The following is a 12,414-nucleotide window of genomic DNA, read 5'->3' on the forward strand; positions in this document are numbered from 1 at the left end:
CAAAATAATTAGTCTCTGCTGTATTTATCTTTCTATCTGTTGCAGTGAGTTGCATGACAAGTATCTGGTAATCACCATCTCAGAAACGCTTTGTTCACTGACTCTATCTTTGGTGTTCAAATGGAAAAAACTGAAACTGTGATAACAACCACTTACCAAATCCAATCAACATGCTGTTTGTCAGCTATGTTTTTTTCAGGTTGAGAAACTCTGGAAGGGAAAGCAATGAAATAAACCATTGCACTGCACTGACTGCTATTATTCCCAGTATAATCTTCTGTCCTTTTCACAGGTGATCTCCTCTTTTTATGTTGAGTGGGGAGGAAACTCCATGTCGTTCATGGGCAAAGGTGTGACGAAGAATGCCGTCATCTCTCTGCTTCACCTGTCGCATGAGATGCTGACTGACAACAAGGACAAGGCAAGTGTCAGCAATGGACAAACTGACCACAGCCATAAAAGCTGTTACAGAGTGGACTATTTGGACTGACAGTCAACACAGTAAAGCAACACAATTTATTTTATTCAAACAAAACTCTTGTTTCTAATTTCTGCATGAAGGACTTCCTTTCCCAGTGGTCTTTGGGGAATGAGGCAGCTGCTGAGGAGGCGAGTAACTCTCAGCTGGGTTTGGCCTGGCTCATCCCACTATGGGTCGATCGAGACCCAGAGGTAAGGAACATTTTTTACCTTCTAATCACACTTTAACGTATGTGTATATTATGGGGGCATAAACGTATGTTTCTATAATCTTAGCTTTTTTGAAAGAAGTTAAACCACTTATGATGTATGATGTATATACATGCATGTTATTGTCCTGTATCGTTCTCTTGCCGTTTTGCTCTCTGTCCTCAAATGTCCACCGAAATTTGCGTCTCCCCTCCCGTGTCAGGTGAGGTTCGCCAGCTTGGCTCTGGGTGGAGCTCTGTCGTCGGTGCCCATCGGGTGCCACACTCTGTGTGGGAGCTGTCAGAACATCAGTGGAGGTCTGTGGGGCACTTTGCTCAACATCCTCCTGGATCAGCAGGAGAGCAGCATGATCCGCAGGGAGGTACAGTGTTGGAACTGCAATTGTTTGTTGTTTGTGTATTTGATTGGGAAAAAAAGCTAATCTGACTCTATTGCAAATTGTCAAATCGCAGCACCAACTGTTGTTGCTGTGTCCCAAAATGACTTTTTTTAACTTTGGTACAAACAACTGTTTAACATTGTTGAAAAAGGCATTCCTCAGTTTCACTCTGTCAGTGGTCATAAACTGTTTGGTCGCTCTTGTATTACCAGTCAAATACAGGCAGATGGCACTGTTGTAGATGCAGTCTAACTGGCCCCAACGTGTGCATGTGTGTCTCTTTTTTTTTTTTGTGTGTCCAGGCTGCTTTTATCCTGCAGAACTTGCTGGTGATGCCGATGCCTGCCAACGCAGAGGAGGCCACGGACTCGGACTGGCAGGTCAGCAGCTCTGCCAACCCGTTAAAATGCTTTCATAAACCATGAACTGGTTTCTCGCTGTCTCTCTTTCTCTTTTCTGACCTCTCCCTATCAGAAAAAAGGAGAAAAATTAAGCTTTTGCATTTGATGGTTTTCATAAGGGGGTTTAAAAAGAACAGACAATAAAAGCTACAACTGGACAATAATACATTTCTGTTAAGTATTTTATGTTGAAAATATAGATCTATTGATTTTACCTCCAACCTTTCTGAGTTTAATCATTTCTCTGAGCTCTGTGGAAAGTTTGTGGAGGTGATGCGCTGGTTTCCTATTTGCTCACCTTTCCGACATTGATCATCCCCTCTCCCAGCACCCATGTGTCCATGATGAGGCTTCTGGCCTCTCTTTGGTGGGTCTCCCGGCGCTCAAGGCTCTGCTCTACCACTGTCAGTTCTTCCAGCATGTTGCTCTCTCTGCCTCCATTTGTTACCGAGGCAGGTACACATTCTACCTAAAGCCTGCTGGCAGTGGCAGTTCTCAGGAGAGTGAGTCACTGGGTAAGCGTTGTGTTTTGTATTTGTGGGAAATCATCTGCCTCATGATGGAGGAGAAAAAACAAAACCAGTTTTAAGTGGTATAATATGGGTCTGAAAATATGTAACCAGCAGTTGTATTGTTAAAATGTTTCTTCAATTTTGTGTTGTTTTTCCTTTGACCCATAATTAGTGTTTTTGTTTATCAAATTGATTTTTGTTTATCTGTTTGTCTAGATTCTGAGAGTTCTCTGTGGTTCTGGAGATGTGACCCTCCAACACCAGCTCCTAACTCGCGGAGACCCTCCAGCTCCCTCTCTACGTCCAGCACCGTGGTCAGCAAAGCTCATGTTCCTTCGGATACACAAACCAACAAATAAACTGCTGAGTTAAATATAACTGATGCTCACATCTTCATGTCATCCATTTCAGATTAGAGGCTCGGAGCCACACATCCCTAAGGCTTTCTCCTCACTGAGCATCTCAGAAGATACTCCTGCCAGCAGGCTGACAGCTCAAGGTACTAGAGCGAGAGAGAGAGAGAGAGAGAGCGTGCCTCTGCCCCCTAGTGTTCAATGCATGCAATGTGTTTCTTTACAGATGGATAGACGGTTTTGTGGAATATGCACCATGAGCGATTAAAAAGTCGAACATAGCTTTTTGATATTCTTTAGATGATTTTGATTATTTTATCAGAGACGTGACTCTGGGACAGTGTGCATTCTTCTGGGGAAGCTTCTCTATTAGCTGTCTATTGATGTATCTCACAGGCCAGAGTGACACGGACACCAGCGACTCTGTTACCTTCCAAGATTCCAGACAGTGCGAGCCACTGGTAACGGAACCCGTCGTCATGGTAACTCCCGACCTCCTGACGGCCCACTGCAGCCTGCTGACTTGTCTGCTGTCCATCCTGCCTGAGTTCACCCTCACTGCCATCGGACACAACCAGCTCCTCCAGGCCCTGTCCAGGTCAGAGGCCCAGTGAACACCTTTGCCCCAGCAATGTGTTAATCATTAATAGAACTCCAAATATTTAATATATACATAGAGTATAGCTGGTTTAAGAGTTACCTGGTATATTAATTGTTACATCTAATTCATTGGTTTAGTTTTTAGTTTCATTCTCTGGGGGTTTGGCAGTGTAAAAGCTTTTTTTTTTATAATATTGAAAGATATAAAAAATATACATGTGTATTTTTTATTCTGCAGAGAATTCATGCTAATTGTAGCCTTATTCCCCTCTAGCAACTCTTTTGCAAACACACAACGTTTCCCATCATGCTTCTCTTCTCCCTCAGACTAGTGGAAATCAGGCCCATCGAGAAATGTCTGAATGAGCTGTATTCACCCAACTTGCTGCCAGGAGAGAGAGAAGACATCAAGAGTCAGGTAAGGAATCTTGTGATCGACGGTTCAGAAGACTTCTTCAACTTTTATTTTCCTTTGTATTATTTTAACTCACCGCGGAAAACTTGGGCTGGTATATTTCAGAGCCGGTGTCAGTACAGCAGTGCTCTGCGGTTTGAGGGCACCTCCATGTCTCAGTGTGGGTGGAATACTCAAGCTCATACTCGAAGCAAGACAATTAGCTTGAAGGAGGAATTACTATTTTTGCTTTACTATACACACTTCTTCTCTAACTCAAAGGGCGCTCAGAGATTACATATCTCCACCAGGGACCAAAAGTTTCCTTATGAACCCACATTTCTATTCATTAGTTTCAGATTTTTATTTGAATCTACATGTTATTGCACACACTCATCAATATTAGTCCCCTAAACATGTCTCATCAAGATCCATGATTTACTCTTTGAAAAATCTATGAAAATTTTGCAATGTTTAAGAAAATCAAAATATATTGATCCACCTCCTGATCCAGATGCATTGTTTGGATTCTCTCCTCACACATAACGCAGCTTTCAGTGGTGTCATGAGAATCTGCCAAAATAGTGCTAACTATCAAACAAACAAACAAACACAGACAAAAACATGACCTCCTTGGTGGAGGTAATAACATTGTGCATGTGTATTTGCATGTTTGGTCAATCTGTGCCAATCTCTTTGTGTTTGTGTTTTTCTAGTTTGTCACGTTACTCCAGTTCCTGTCCAGCTTCTCGAAGCTGCTGCAGTCGTGTATCACAGTGAACCAGGAACTGATTCCTGAGCTGGACTTCACGAAACAGCTGCTGACGACTCTGGTTGCAGTTCTCATGCTGGACACCAAAGGATTAGGTCAGAATATTGTGTGCAATTCAAAGTGAAAGATGATCTCTGAGAAATAAAGTTGGTAATAATAATCCAAAAGCATTTAAGAATATTTTCCTTAGCCTAAAAACTGTATGTACTACCATCACAGCTACCTTCATCAATGCTTCAAATGAACGTCCTCTGGAGACATGTGTCCCACATGGTGTGCAGAGTGCTCCACAGTGTGATCTGTGTGTGGCTTTGTGGCTGTCTCGTGTCGTTAAATTTGTGACTCACTCTTTCCCCTCTTCAGATGCAGGTACTCGGGACACAGTTTGTCTGTGCTGGGCAGACGTGTTTATGCTCCTGGCTACTCTGGTGAGGAGGGACAGCTCAGCGGCGTACCCATCTGTCTCCGCTGCGCTTGGGAAACGCTGGCGGACATTTGCAGGTACATAGATACTATGTGCTCTGTTCACGTGTGTGTGTGTATATGTGGTAATGTGAGTGAGTAAAAGTGACAACATTTATTATTCTGGTTCAGGCTACAGGATCAGTTTTATAATCATATGTTTTGTTATATTTCTTAAAATGTTGAAATAATAGTTTAATGAATGGTGGCCCCAAAAGCTCAATTCACTGCAGTCTTAAAAACAAATGCAAAAACCCAAGCAAATTAAGAAAACATATTCATCAATTGGATAACACATGCTGAAAATATACAATACCACAACCAAATACAGAAACACAGTGCACATACACACAACCAAATACAGAAACACAGTGCACATACACACAACCACAACCAGATACAGAAGCACACTGCACATACACACAACCACAACCAGATACAGAAACAAACTACACACAACAACAACCAAATACAGAAACACATACACACAACACAACAGAATAAACAAAAATTGTTTTGGAAAATGTATGTAGCCCATCCAGATTTGCAGCACGTATGTCATCAATTTGATGTAGATGTTTTCTCAATGTTTTTGTGTTTTGCCCATTTGTAGGTTTGTGTGTGTGTGTGTTAGGCGTCTCAAATAATTCCAATTAGCCACTGCTCTTTAAAAGTCAAGATTTTAGTAGATCAAAACATACGACTGGAAGATAATGTTTTCCTTCTAATCATAAATTCTAATAATCAGGATAACAGTAATTATTCTAAATGTGGCAACTCACTTAATAATCAGGATTAACATTTTAGGTTCTCCTCAGCCTGGATTCATCTTTTTATTGTCCATCTTATTGACACATGAGTTGCATCATTGCTGTGTGTATTAACTTTCCCGAACAGATGCCAGGAGAAGATAATTGCATCCTCTTCTTAAACAACCTCTACTCCTCCTACTCATCGTTCCTCATGATTAATGGCGCAGCAGGAAAATCTGATGAGTCCACCAAAAGATGAATGCTGAGCCTTTGTGTGTGTGTGTATTTATGTCTGTGTACATGTTTATGATATCTGGCTGTCTGCTCGTGCATTCAAATAATAAGTGTCTCCTCCACCAGTGCATGCCGCCTCAGTCATGGACACATATCTTGCTGTCGAGGGATTTAAACAAAGGATTTGTCATTTTGTCTTTGCTGAGATTTTCAGTTTGTGTTGCAGCGTCACTCAGAAAAAGGAAAGTATTGTTTTCTCCCACAACCTCACTTCTTTTTTCTTTGTGTGTGTTTGCAGGAACATTATCAGTTTGTGTGACTGAGAAGTTTGCAGACCCTCAGCTTCACACAGTCGCTCTGCAGTTCCTCTGTGCAATTTTCACAGAGGAGACTAAGAGTCGAGGTGACGAGGTCACAACCCCCAACTCCAAGTGTGCAACTTCTTTGACAGACATTGTGAACTCTCCCTCGGCCGGCCAGCTCTGTGAACTGTTACTCCAGGTACGTGTAGGGTAGGGCATTGTTCATGGCAAATTTACAATAACACAAAAGCTTTGATGTTTTTTTTTGCATGTGTGGATATGTATGTTGTTCATTGTGTCCCTCTCTGTCTGTTGATGCTAGAGTTTTGATAAGAAGACCCTGCAGGACCCTTTAAAGAAGCTGACAGCGAGAGCTCTGTCGACGCTGTTGGCATGCAGCCCCACAGCTCAAAGCCATGCGGCCAATGGTAATTCCAATGTAAAATTATTTAGTCACCACCTTGTTGTCTTATGTTCCCCAATCGGAGACATGCAAGCTTTTGTTAGACATGAACTCCAGAGAATGTCCATACAACTGGGTCCAGACTTTCGCCAGATTTGACCTTTCATGTCTGAAAGCGGCTGTAGTGTTCGTCATGCTATCATGGATTGGAAAAATTGTAGATTATAGTGTAAAACCTGTTGTCAGATTTGCAATAACTTGAAGTTAACTAAAATGAAATCTGTGTCATCTTACCCTTCTTTCTTGTGTGTTCCAGCTGGTTTAATCGACAGCTGTGTGGAGCAAATGAAGCAGACTCATTCCCAGCTCCACCTGGAGTCAGTCCGACCCAGCAAGGCTTCTCTCCGCAAAAAGGTGAACAGAGACTGGCTGGAAATTGCCAGTCTCAGCGTTTCTGTGCTGCCTTAGTTTTTTCTTTTTCCCTTTGGGTGGAATAACAATCTGAATTCAACCTGAATGAGTTTTTAGAAAAATATCACGCTCATCAAATTGCTGCTTTGAGCATTAAATGTTCATTAAACTGTATTTTCAACTTGGGGCAATCAAAAATATTGATCTTGGTTTTGTCTTTTCATATCATCAGGAAGAGGCCCATTTAAAGGAAGTCAGGCTGAGTGTGGAGATCCTGCAGAGCGCTCTTTACCGCAACGATGAATGCAAAGTGAGCCTCTGTGTCTGCCTTTTAATTCCCCACTGCTAATTGTTTTTTAATGGAACCTCGGCGCACAAATGCCTGTAAATAAGATTCGCCTAAACGTGCATGGCCCTGCTAACGTCTCAGCAAGTTCTTAAACACTTTATGGGCATTACCTACAATTACTTACAGAGCATATTAGCTGGTCTTCATTCTCTAAGTGCTTCTCAGGCACTGGTGGTTACCTTCGACTAAAGAGCCAGGGAGGCTTGACGGAAGCGCTCACCCTGCAATTATTCTCCTCCCTGCGTGTTTCTCCTGCACAGTTACCAAAATATTGAGTGTTTATATGTTGCTGTCTCTTTGTTTGTGCTTTTAAATTCTCTAATATGTGTTATTACTTTAAGCAGTTGTGCATCTGTAGTCATGTACATGCCTGCATTCCTTGTATGTGTGTGGGTTTAATGTTCTGTGTCCATGTATATGTGTGTCTGTAGGTGGTGGCTTCAGATGCTCGCCTCACACTGACCCTCTATGCTCTTTGGCCTTGGCTCCTATTGGACGACCCCAACATGGAGGCTGTGCTGGAGCTACTGTGTGTCTATACAGCCAACTGCACCACAGGTCTTTAAATGCGTGTGTGTGTGTCTGTGTGTGTCTGTGTGTTTATGCAGGCACTGTGCCTGGCCCGTGCCTGCCCATCGCCTCCGTCTGCATTTAGCAATCTGAGTCTGAGTCACGCACACGTCGCACTAAGAGCCCGTTGTCCTCTCCAGTGACCACTGAACAACATTGTGTCTCACTGTATAAGACCAGCGCCTGCTCGCCTGCCAGTCACAATGGGCCCAGTGTCAGGACTTGGGGACCAAGCTGCATGGCTGCTTGTATGGCGACGGGTTTTCAGACCAGTGAGAGATGATGTGGGGAATGACAGAGTGCATCTGATTGGCATGAGATAAAGATATTTTTTGTCATGCAAACGTAGGAGCTTCTGAAACCATAGAGAAAGATGTAAGGTCGAGAAGGTTAGAATCATGGATTTGATAAACAGCTTGTGGTCACTTTGATATATTTGTGTTGTGTATATATGTGTAATTAGTTTAGTTGTGCTATGAAAATAAGCTTAATCAGTGAAGGAGAGGAAGTTTCTACACTTCTGAACGCTTCTCACTCTGTCCGTGTGTGTGTGTAACTCTGTTTGATTGGCACCGGTTCCTCGGTGGGTGTGTGTGCTCTGATCTAAACCCGCTCACTTTAGACCCCCTGTAAGCTCAACCTGTGAAGCACCAGAAACCAGTGAAGTCGGCACAGCATTTCCCTAAAGGTTAACCGAACAGCAGGTTGCGTTCAGCCTGCATGCAGCCAGGCTTAGTATTACACCATCCACCCTCAGGCTACTACTTCGTCTCCGGAGACTGCTACATTTCTACCCAACGTTTCATCTCCAGTCTGCCTCCTTCAGCCGAGCCTTTGTTTGTGCTTGAAGTCAGATTGTTGTTTTCATCTGTGCAGCACATATTTTTGTGGATATTTTTGTAGCAGCCTCCAAACTTGTTCCCACAGACGCACACAGGATAAAAAAAGGAGACATCTGTGTTTATCTGCACTTCAATACAATGATCGGCTCTATATGTTACCTGCTTGGGAAAATGAATCAGATCAGAGGTGGGAGTGCGAGCGGCTTTGACTCAAACCAGTGAAGCAGATCCACTGTAAAGCAGACCTCCCTTGTCAATTTCACGATACGTCAGCCGTCTTGACAGGTATTGAGATAACCTCGGGCTAACATCAGCATACGCCTGTTGCTGCATCTTACCATTTTAGGATTAGCATAACCAACTAGCTGTCATGTTCGCCAATGTTCAACATCAATCAGCGTCAGACGTCGTATTTTCCTGGAATTTGCATGTAATCCTCTGCCGCAGCAATTAGTCATGTCAGTTATATACCAGTGTAAATATGAAGATGAGAGAGACAGACTGTTATTTCTGAGTTATTTAGTTTTATTTACATTGTAAATGGCCTTGTCGTAGAATAAATTGAAGCTGCCACCTACGGCTAAATAATTGCTGTTAGGGCTGTGTTAATGAGGTGATACAATAAGACGTGATAATGGAAATAATAGAGCATGTGTCACTTGTTTGTCAACGTGTGGAGATAATAACAATGACCATAATCGGTTTTGCACCGCTCAAAATGTTTTTCCTAAATCAGCAACAGTAAAACAGTTACTGAAGACTCCTTCAAAGATGTACAATGGGATTTCTAATAAAAAACAATAATGATACATTTAATTTCATATATAAGAGCAAGCTCAATGTGCTTTACAAAAAAGAGGAAACACTAAAAACTGCCAAGTTGTTATATAAATAAACAAGACACAATATTTTAAATAATAAAACACAAAAGGCCACGATAAAACAAACCAGAAACAATAAAATGTTACAACCCCAAAAAACAGGATAAAACCAGATCATTAATCAGATGCTGATTCTGTATTTGGTGGGAACATTTCTGGAAGGATTAACAGTAGTTTTTTCTTCTGATTTCTTCAGTTTCCATCAGGTTAAACTGTTTTGGCCACAAAGTTCGAGTCCTTGGCATTATTATATCATTTGTCATTTGTGTTAGCCAGATGTTGCAACAAAGATAAGCCGTGCATGCAGCTGTGCACAGATGTTTTGGTATCGTGAGCAGAAAGCCATGCAGGTCAGTGGCGCTGGAAGCCCAGTGAAGTAGCTTTAAGGTAAATGGAAAAAAACAACCAGCTCCAAGAATAAGAGGAAAAGTGTTTCACTGTTTATTTTGGATTAGCAGTTAGCATAGCTGCTTACATTAGACAGTGCAGTAGTTGCAGACGGGCATGTCGCTCCTTTGGATGGTTACAGCTACATACAACTATAATATTTCTAAAATGTTTCATCAGTGTTTTGCTTCTCCTTTCTCCCAGCATGCAGTTCTCTCTGTGGGAGTATACCACCAGGATCGAAAGGCTCCTCCAGTAGCTCACTGATGCACGCTGTCATGAAGCTGGCCTCAGGGGTCGCCCCGGACAACAGCCCGGTCCAGAAGCTGGCCTTCTCTCTCCTCACAAACCTCGCCATGTCCCGCGACTGCAGGGGCCTCCTGCAAAAGGTTCAAGTCGTCCCATCAAATGCGTTTGTCCATTTGGGTGGAGTCACGTGACAGAACTCAAAAGTTCTATGTTATGAATGTTTCTTTCTCTACACATGACACTGAAACTCTTTTTTTTCTGTTGCTCTCAGAATAACTTCCTCCAAGCCTTCGTTTCGGTTCCAGTGCCCAAGGCGGGTGGTGGTGGCGGCGTACTGGGCCTGTGGTTGAAGCTGCTGGTCACCCTCTCGTTCGCGGAAGACATCCAGCAGAGTCTCCTGAGGGTGACCGGTGTCCTGGAGCTGCTGGCGGACTTGGCAGCTCACCGGAGGAATGCGCTGCTCACCCTTCACAACCTCTGCTTCTGGCCCGCCAACAAGCCTCACGTCATTGCCAGTGGTATGACAGGAAATCAGGGGCTACAGATACTGATCTCAGGCAATGCACGTACAAAAGGGAAATACAGAAACACAGATGTATTTCATGAAACACATATCTCAGAGATTCATCATCTGATAAAAACAGAATTTTATATAAGCAGTGATTTGCAATTATACGCATTGAAAGCAGAAGAATGAATATAGTATATTATGATTTAACAAATAATTTTAATCTTCCTCAATCTAGTTAGATGAGAAGATTGATACCACCCTGGTGTGTGCAGTAATTAGGCAACCTGTTTTCCCCTGCTTATAGTGTTTATGCTAAGCTAACCACGTTCTGACCCCAGCTCCCTGCTCGAGGCAACAGATATCGATTTGCTCATCTCCTGAAAATCTCTGTCGGAGAAAGCAAGATTCATAAATCAACATTATGAAACTCTCAACTGCTTTTTGGCACTTTTACCTTTCGTAACACAAGAGCACATAGTGTATTGACAGTGTGCATTGTGTTATTGACAGTTTGTTTTAGCGTCTGTTCCTTCCTGCTTTACTGAACACAGATTTTAAAAATATAAGACAGCGCTAGTTTTTTTGTCTCTTGTGCATATCAATTATAAAAGATACTGGAAACAGAAGTGTTTGTATGTTAGAGAGTGTCATATTTAAATGAAGGGTTGAGAGAAGGCAGCAGGTGCACAGTGTATGAAGATGAATGATTCTAAGACACGTAGATGGAAACAAAACGAGAGGAAGAGGAAGTTACAGTGATGATAAGATCGTGTGTTTACCCTGTACATTGCAAGCAGCAGGTGGGAGTTGTGGGTCCAGGTGGTCGGAATTTGTTGCGACATGTAGCTTTGTGGTTGTTTCACCCAATTTCCTTTGTGTGCGAGACAATCATCTTATCAGAAGGGTTGACACGGTGCATTACCGACGTGTACATGGAAAAAGTAATGTGGGTTTGAGGTGCTAGATCCATATTTAATCTTTATTTTAACTCCAATGTGCCTAAGTGAAAGACTTTATTCCATGTGATGAGGGCTCTGATTAGCTGCTCATCTTTCCTCCAGACAAAGCCATGAAGACGCTCCTCTGCTGCCTGGAAGGCAAAGAGATGGAGACTCGCTGTATGGGAGCATCTGCACTTTGGGCATTGCTTCATAACAATCAGAGGGTACTTGCACACCCATATAAACACACACACACACACGTCCATGAGCACTTAAAGTTTATTTTAGTGCATTTATTGGCTAGAATTGGAGTTTACTGACGATATATGTCAAGTCAAGTCCTGGCGTGTCTTCATGCTCTCTGGTTCTTTGCCCGTTAGACATTGATCTAGTGCACTTTGTCTCATTGAACAGATTTAGCACCGTGTCCTTACTTCAAGGTCCCATTGTACCAAAGCTTTAATGTCGTTGCTTTGGATACAAGTGCAAATACATTGGTCAAAGAATAAATCTGCCTGAAATCTTGGTTTTATTCTTACATGGCGGCTCAGCCTCATTGATCTCCTAGTTGTCGTCTTATAAACACAACCGTTAATCGTCCCTCCTCATTTCCTGTCAAAGGCCAAGACGACGATGAAGTGTCCCTCAATACGACGGAGGATTGACGAGGCACACACCACCTTTAAGAAAGGTCAGCATTTATTTACTTGGCAGGAGTATCAGCCTCTGATCTCACACTTTAGTCTGACAATTTAACTTTTACGTCTCATTGTTTGAAATAATGTTTTTCTTTTTCTCTAACCTGCAGCTGCAGAGAACAATCCGGATCCGATGGGTCCCTACCTGTTGAAGTGCTTTGAAAACCTTTCTCAGCTGCTAAATAACTGATTGTATTTATACTTTTGTTTCTTTGTATCATATTTTATACTTATATAAATATTAAAGTGGCAACATTTAGGTGCCGTCTTGTACAAAACTTCACACGCGATGCTTTGATTTCCGTGAGCAGTTTCACTTTT

General features: G+C 42.4%; 1 protein-coding gene across 1 annotated transcript in view; it reads left to right on the forward strand.

Annotated features, from left to right (window-relative positions):
• The window catches only part of rttn (rotatin), a 31,889-nt gene extending 19,515 nt beyond the window's left edge, over window positions 1–12,374 (forward strand). Inside the window, exons 29-49 of the mRNA XM_062379779.1 lie at window positions 293–421; window positions 562–672; window positions 893–1,051; window positions 1,372–1,449; window positions 1,799–1,985; window positions 2,199–2,296; window positions 2,394–2,481; window positions 2,732–2,933; window positions 3,263–3,353; window positions 4,046–4,196; window positions 4,465–4,602; window positions 5,848–6,050; window positions 6,174–6,279; window positions 6,571–6,668; window positions 6,898–6,975; window positions 7,446–7,572; window positions 9,899–10,083; window positions 10,215–10,461; window positions 11,516–11,619; window positions 12,017–12,086; window positions 12,204–12,374. Coding sequence (XP_062235763.1) covers window positions 293–421; window positions 562–672; window positions 893–1,051; window positions 1,372–1,449; window positions 1,799–1,985; window positions 2,199–2,296; window positions 2,394–2,481; window positions 2,732–2,933; window positions 3,263–3,353; window positions 4,046–4,196; window positions 4,465–4,602; window positions 5,848–6,050; window positions 6,174–6,279; window positions 6,571–6,668; window positions 6,898–6,975; window positions 7,446–7,572; window positions 9,899–10,083; window positions 10,215–10,461; window positions 11,516–11,619; window positions 12,017–12,086; window positions 12,204–12,283 — 2,730 coding nt within the window. The 3' untranslated portion in view covers window positions 12,284–12,374. The remainder of the gene's footprint in view (window positions 1–292; window positions 422–561; window positions 673–892; window positions 1,052–1,371; window positions 1,450–1,798; window positions 1,986–2,198; window positions 2,297–2,393; window positions 2,482–2,731; window positions 2,934–3,262; window positions 3,354–4,045; window positions 4,197–4,464; window positions 4,603–5,847; window positions 6,051–6,173; window positions 6,280–6,570; window positions 6,669–6,897; window positions 6,976–7,445; window positions 7,573–9,898; window positions 10,084–10,214; window positions 10,462–11,515; window positions 11,620–12,016; window positions 12,087–12,203) is intronic.
• The last annotated feature ends 40 nt before the right edge of the window (window positions 12,375–12,414 follow it).

Source organism: Platichthys flesus, chromosome 21, assembly GCF_949316205.1.
Source record: "Platichthys flesus chromosome 21, fPlaFle2.1, whole genome shotgun sequence".
Classification (NCBI taxonomy): Eukaryota; Metazoa; Chordata; class Actinopteri; order Pleuronectiformes; family Pleuronectidae; genus Platichthys; species Platichthys flesus.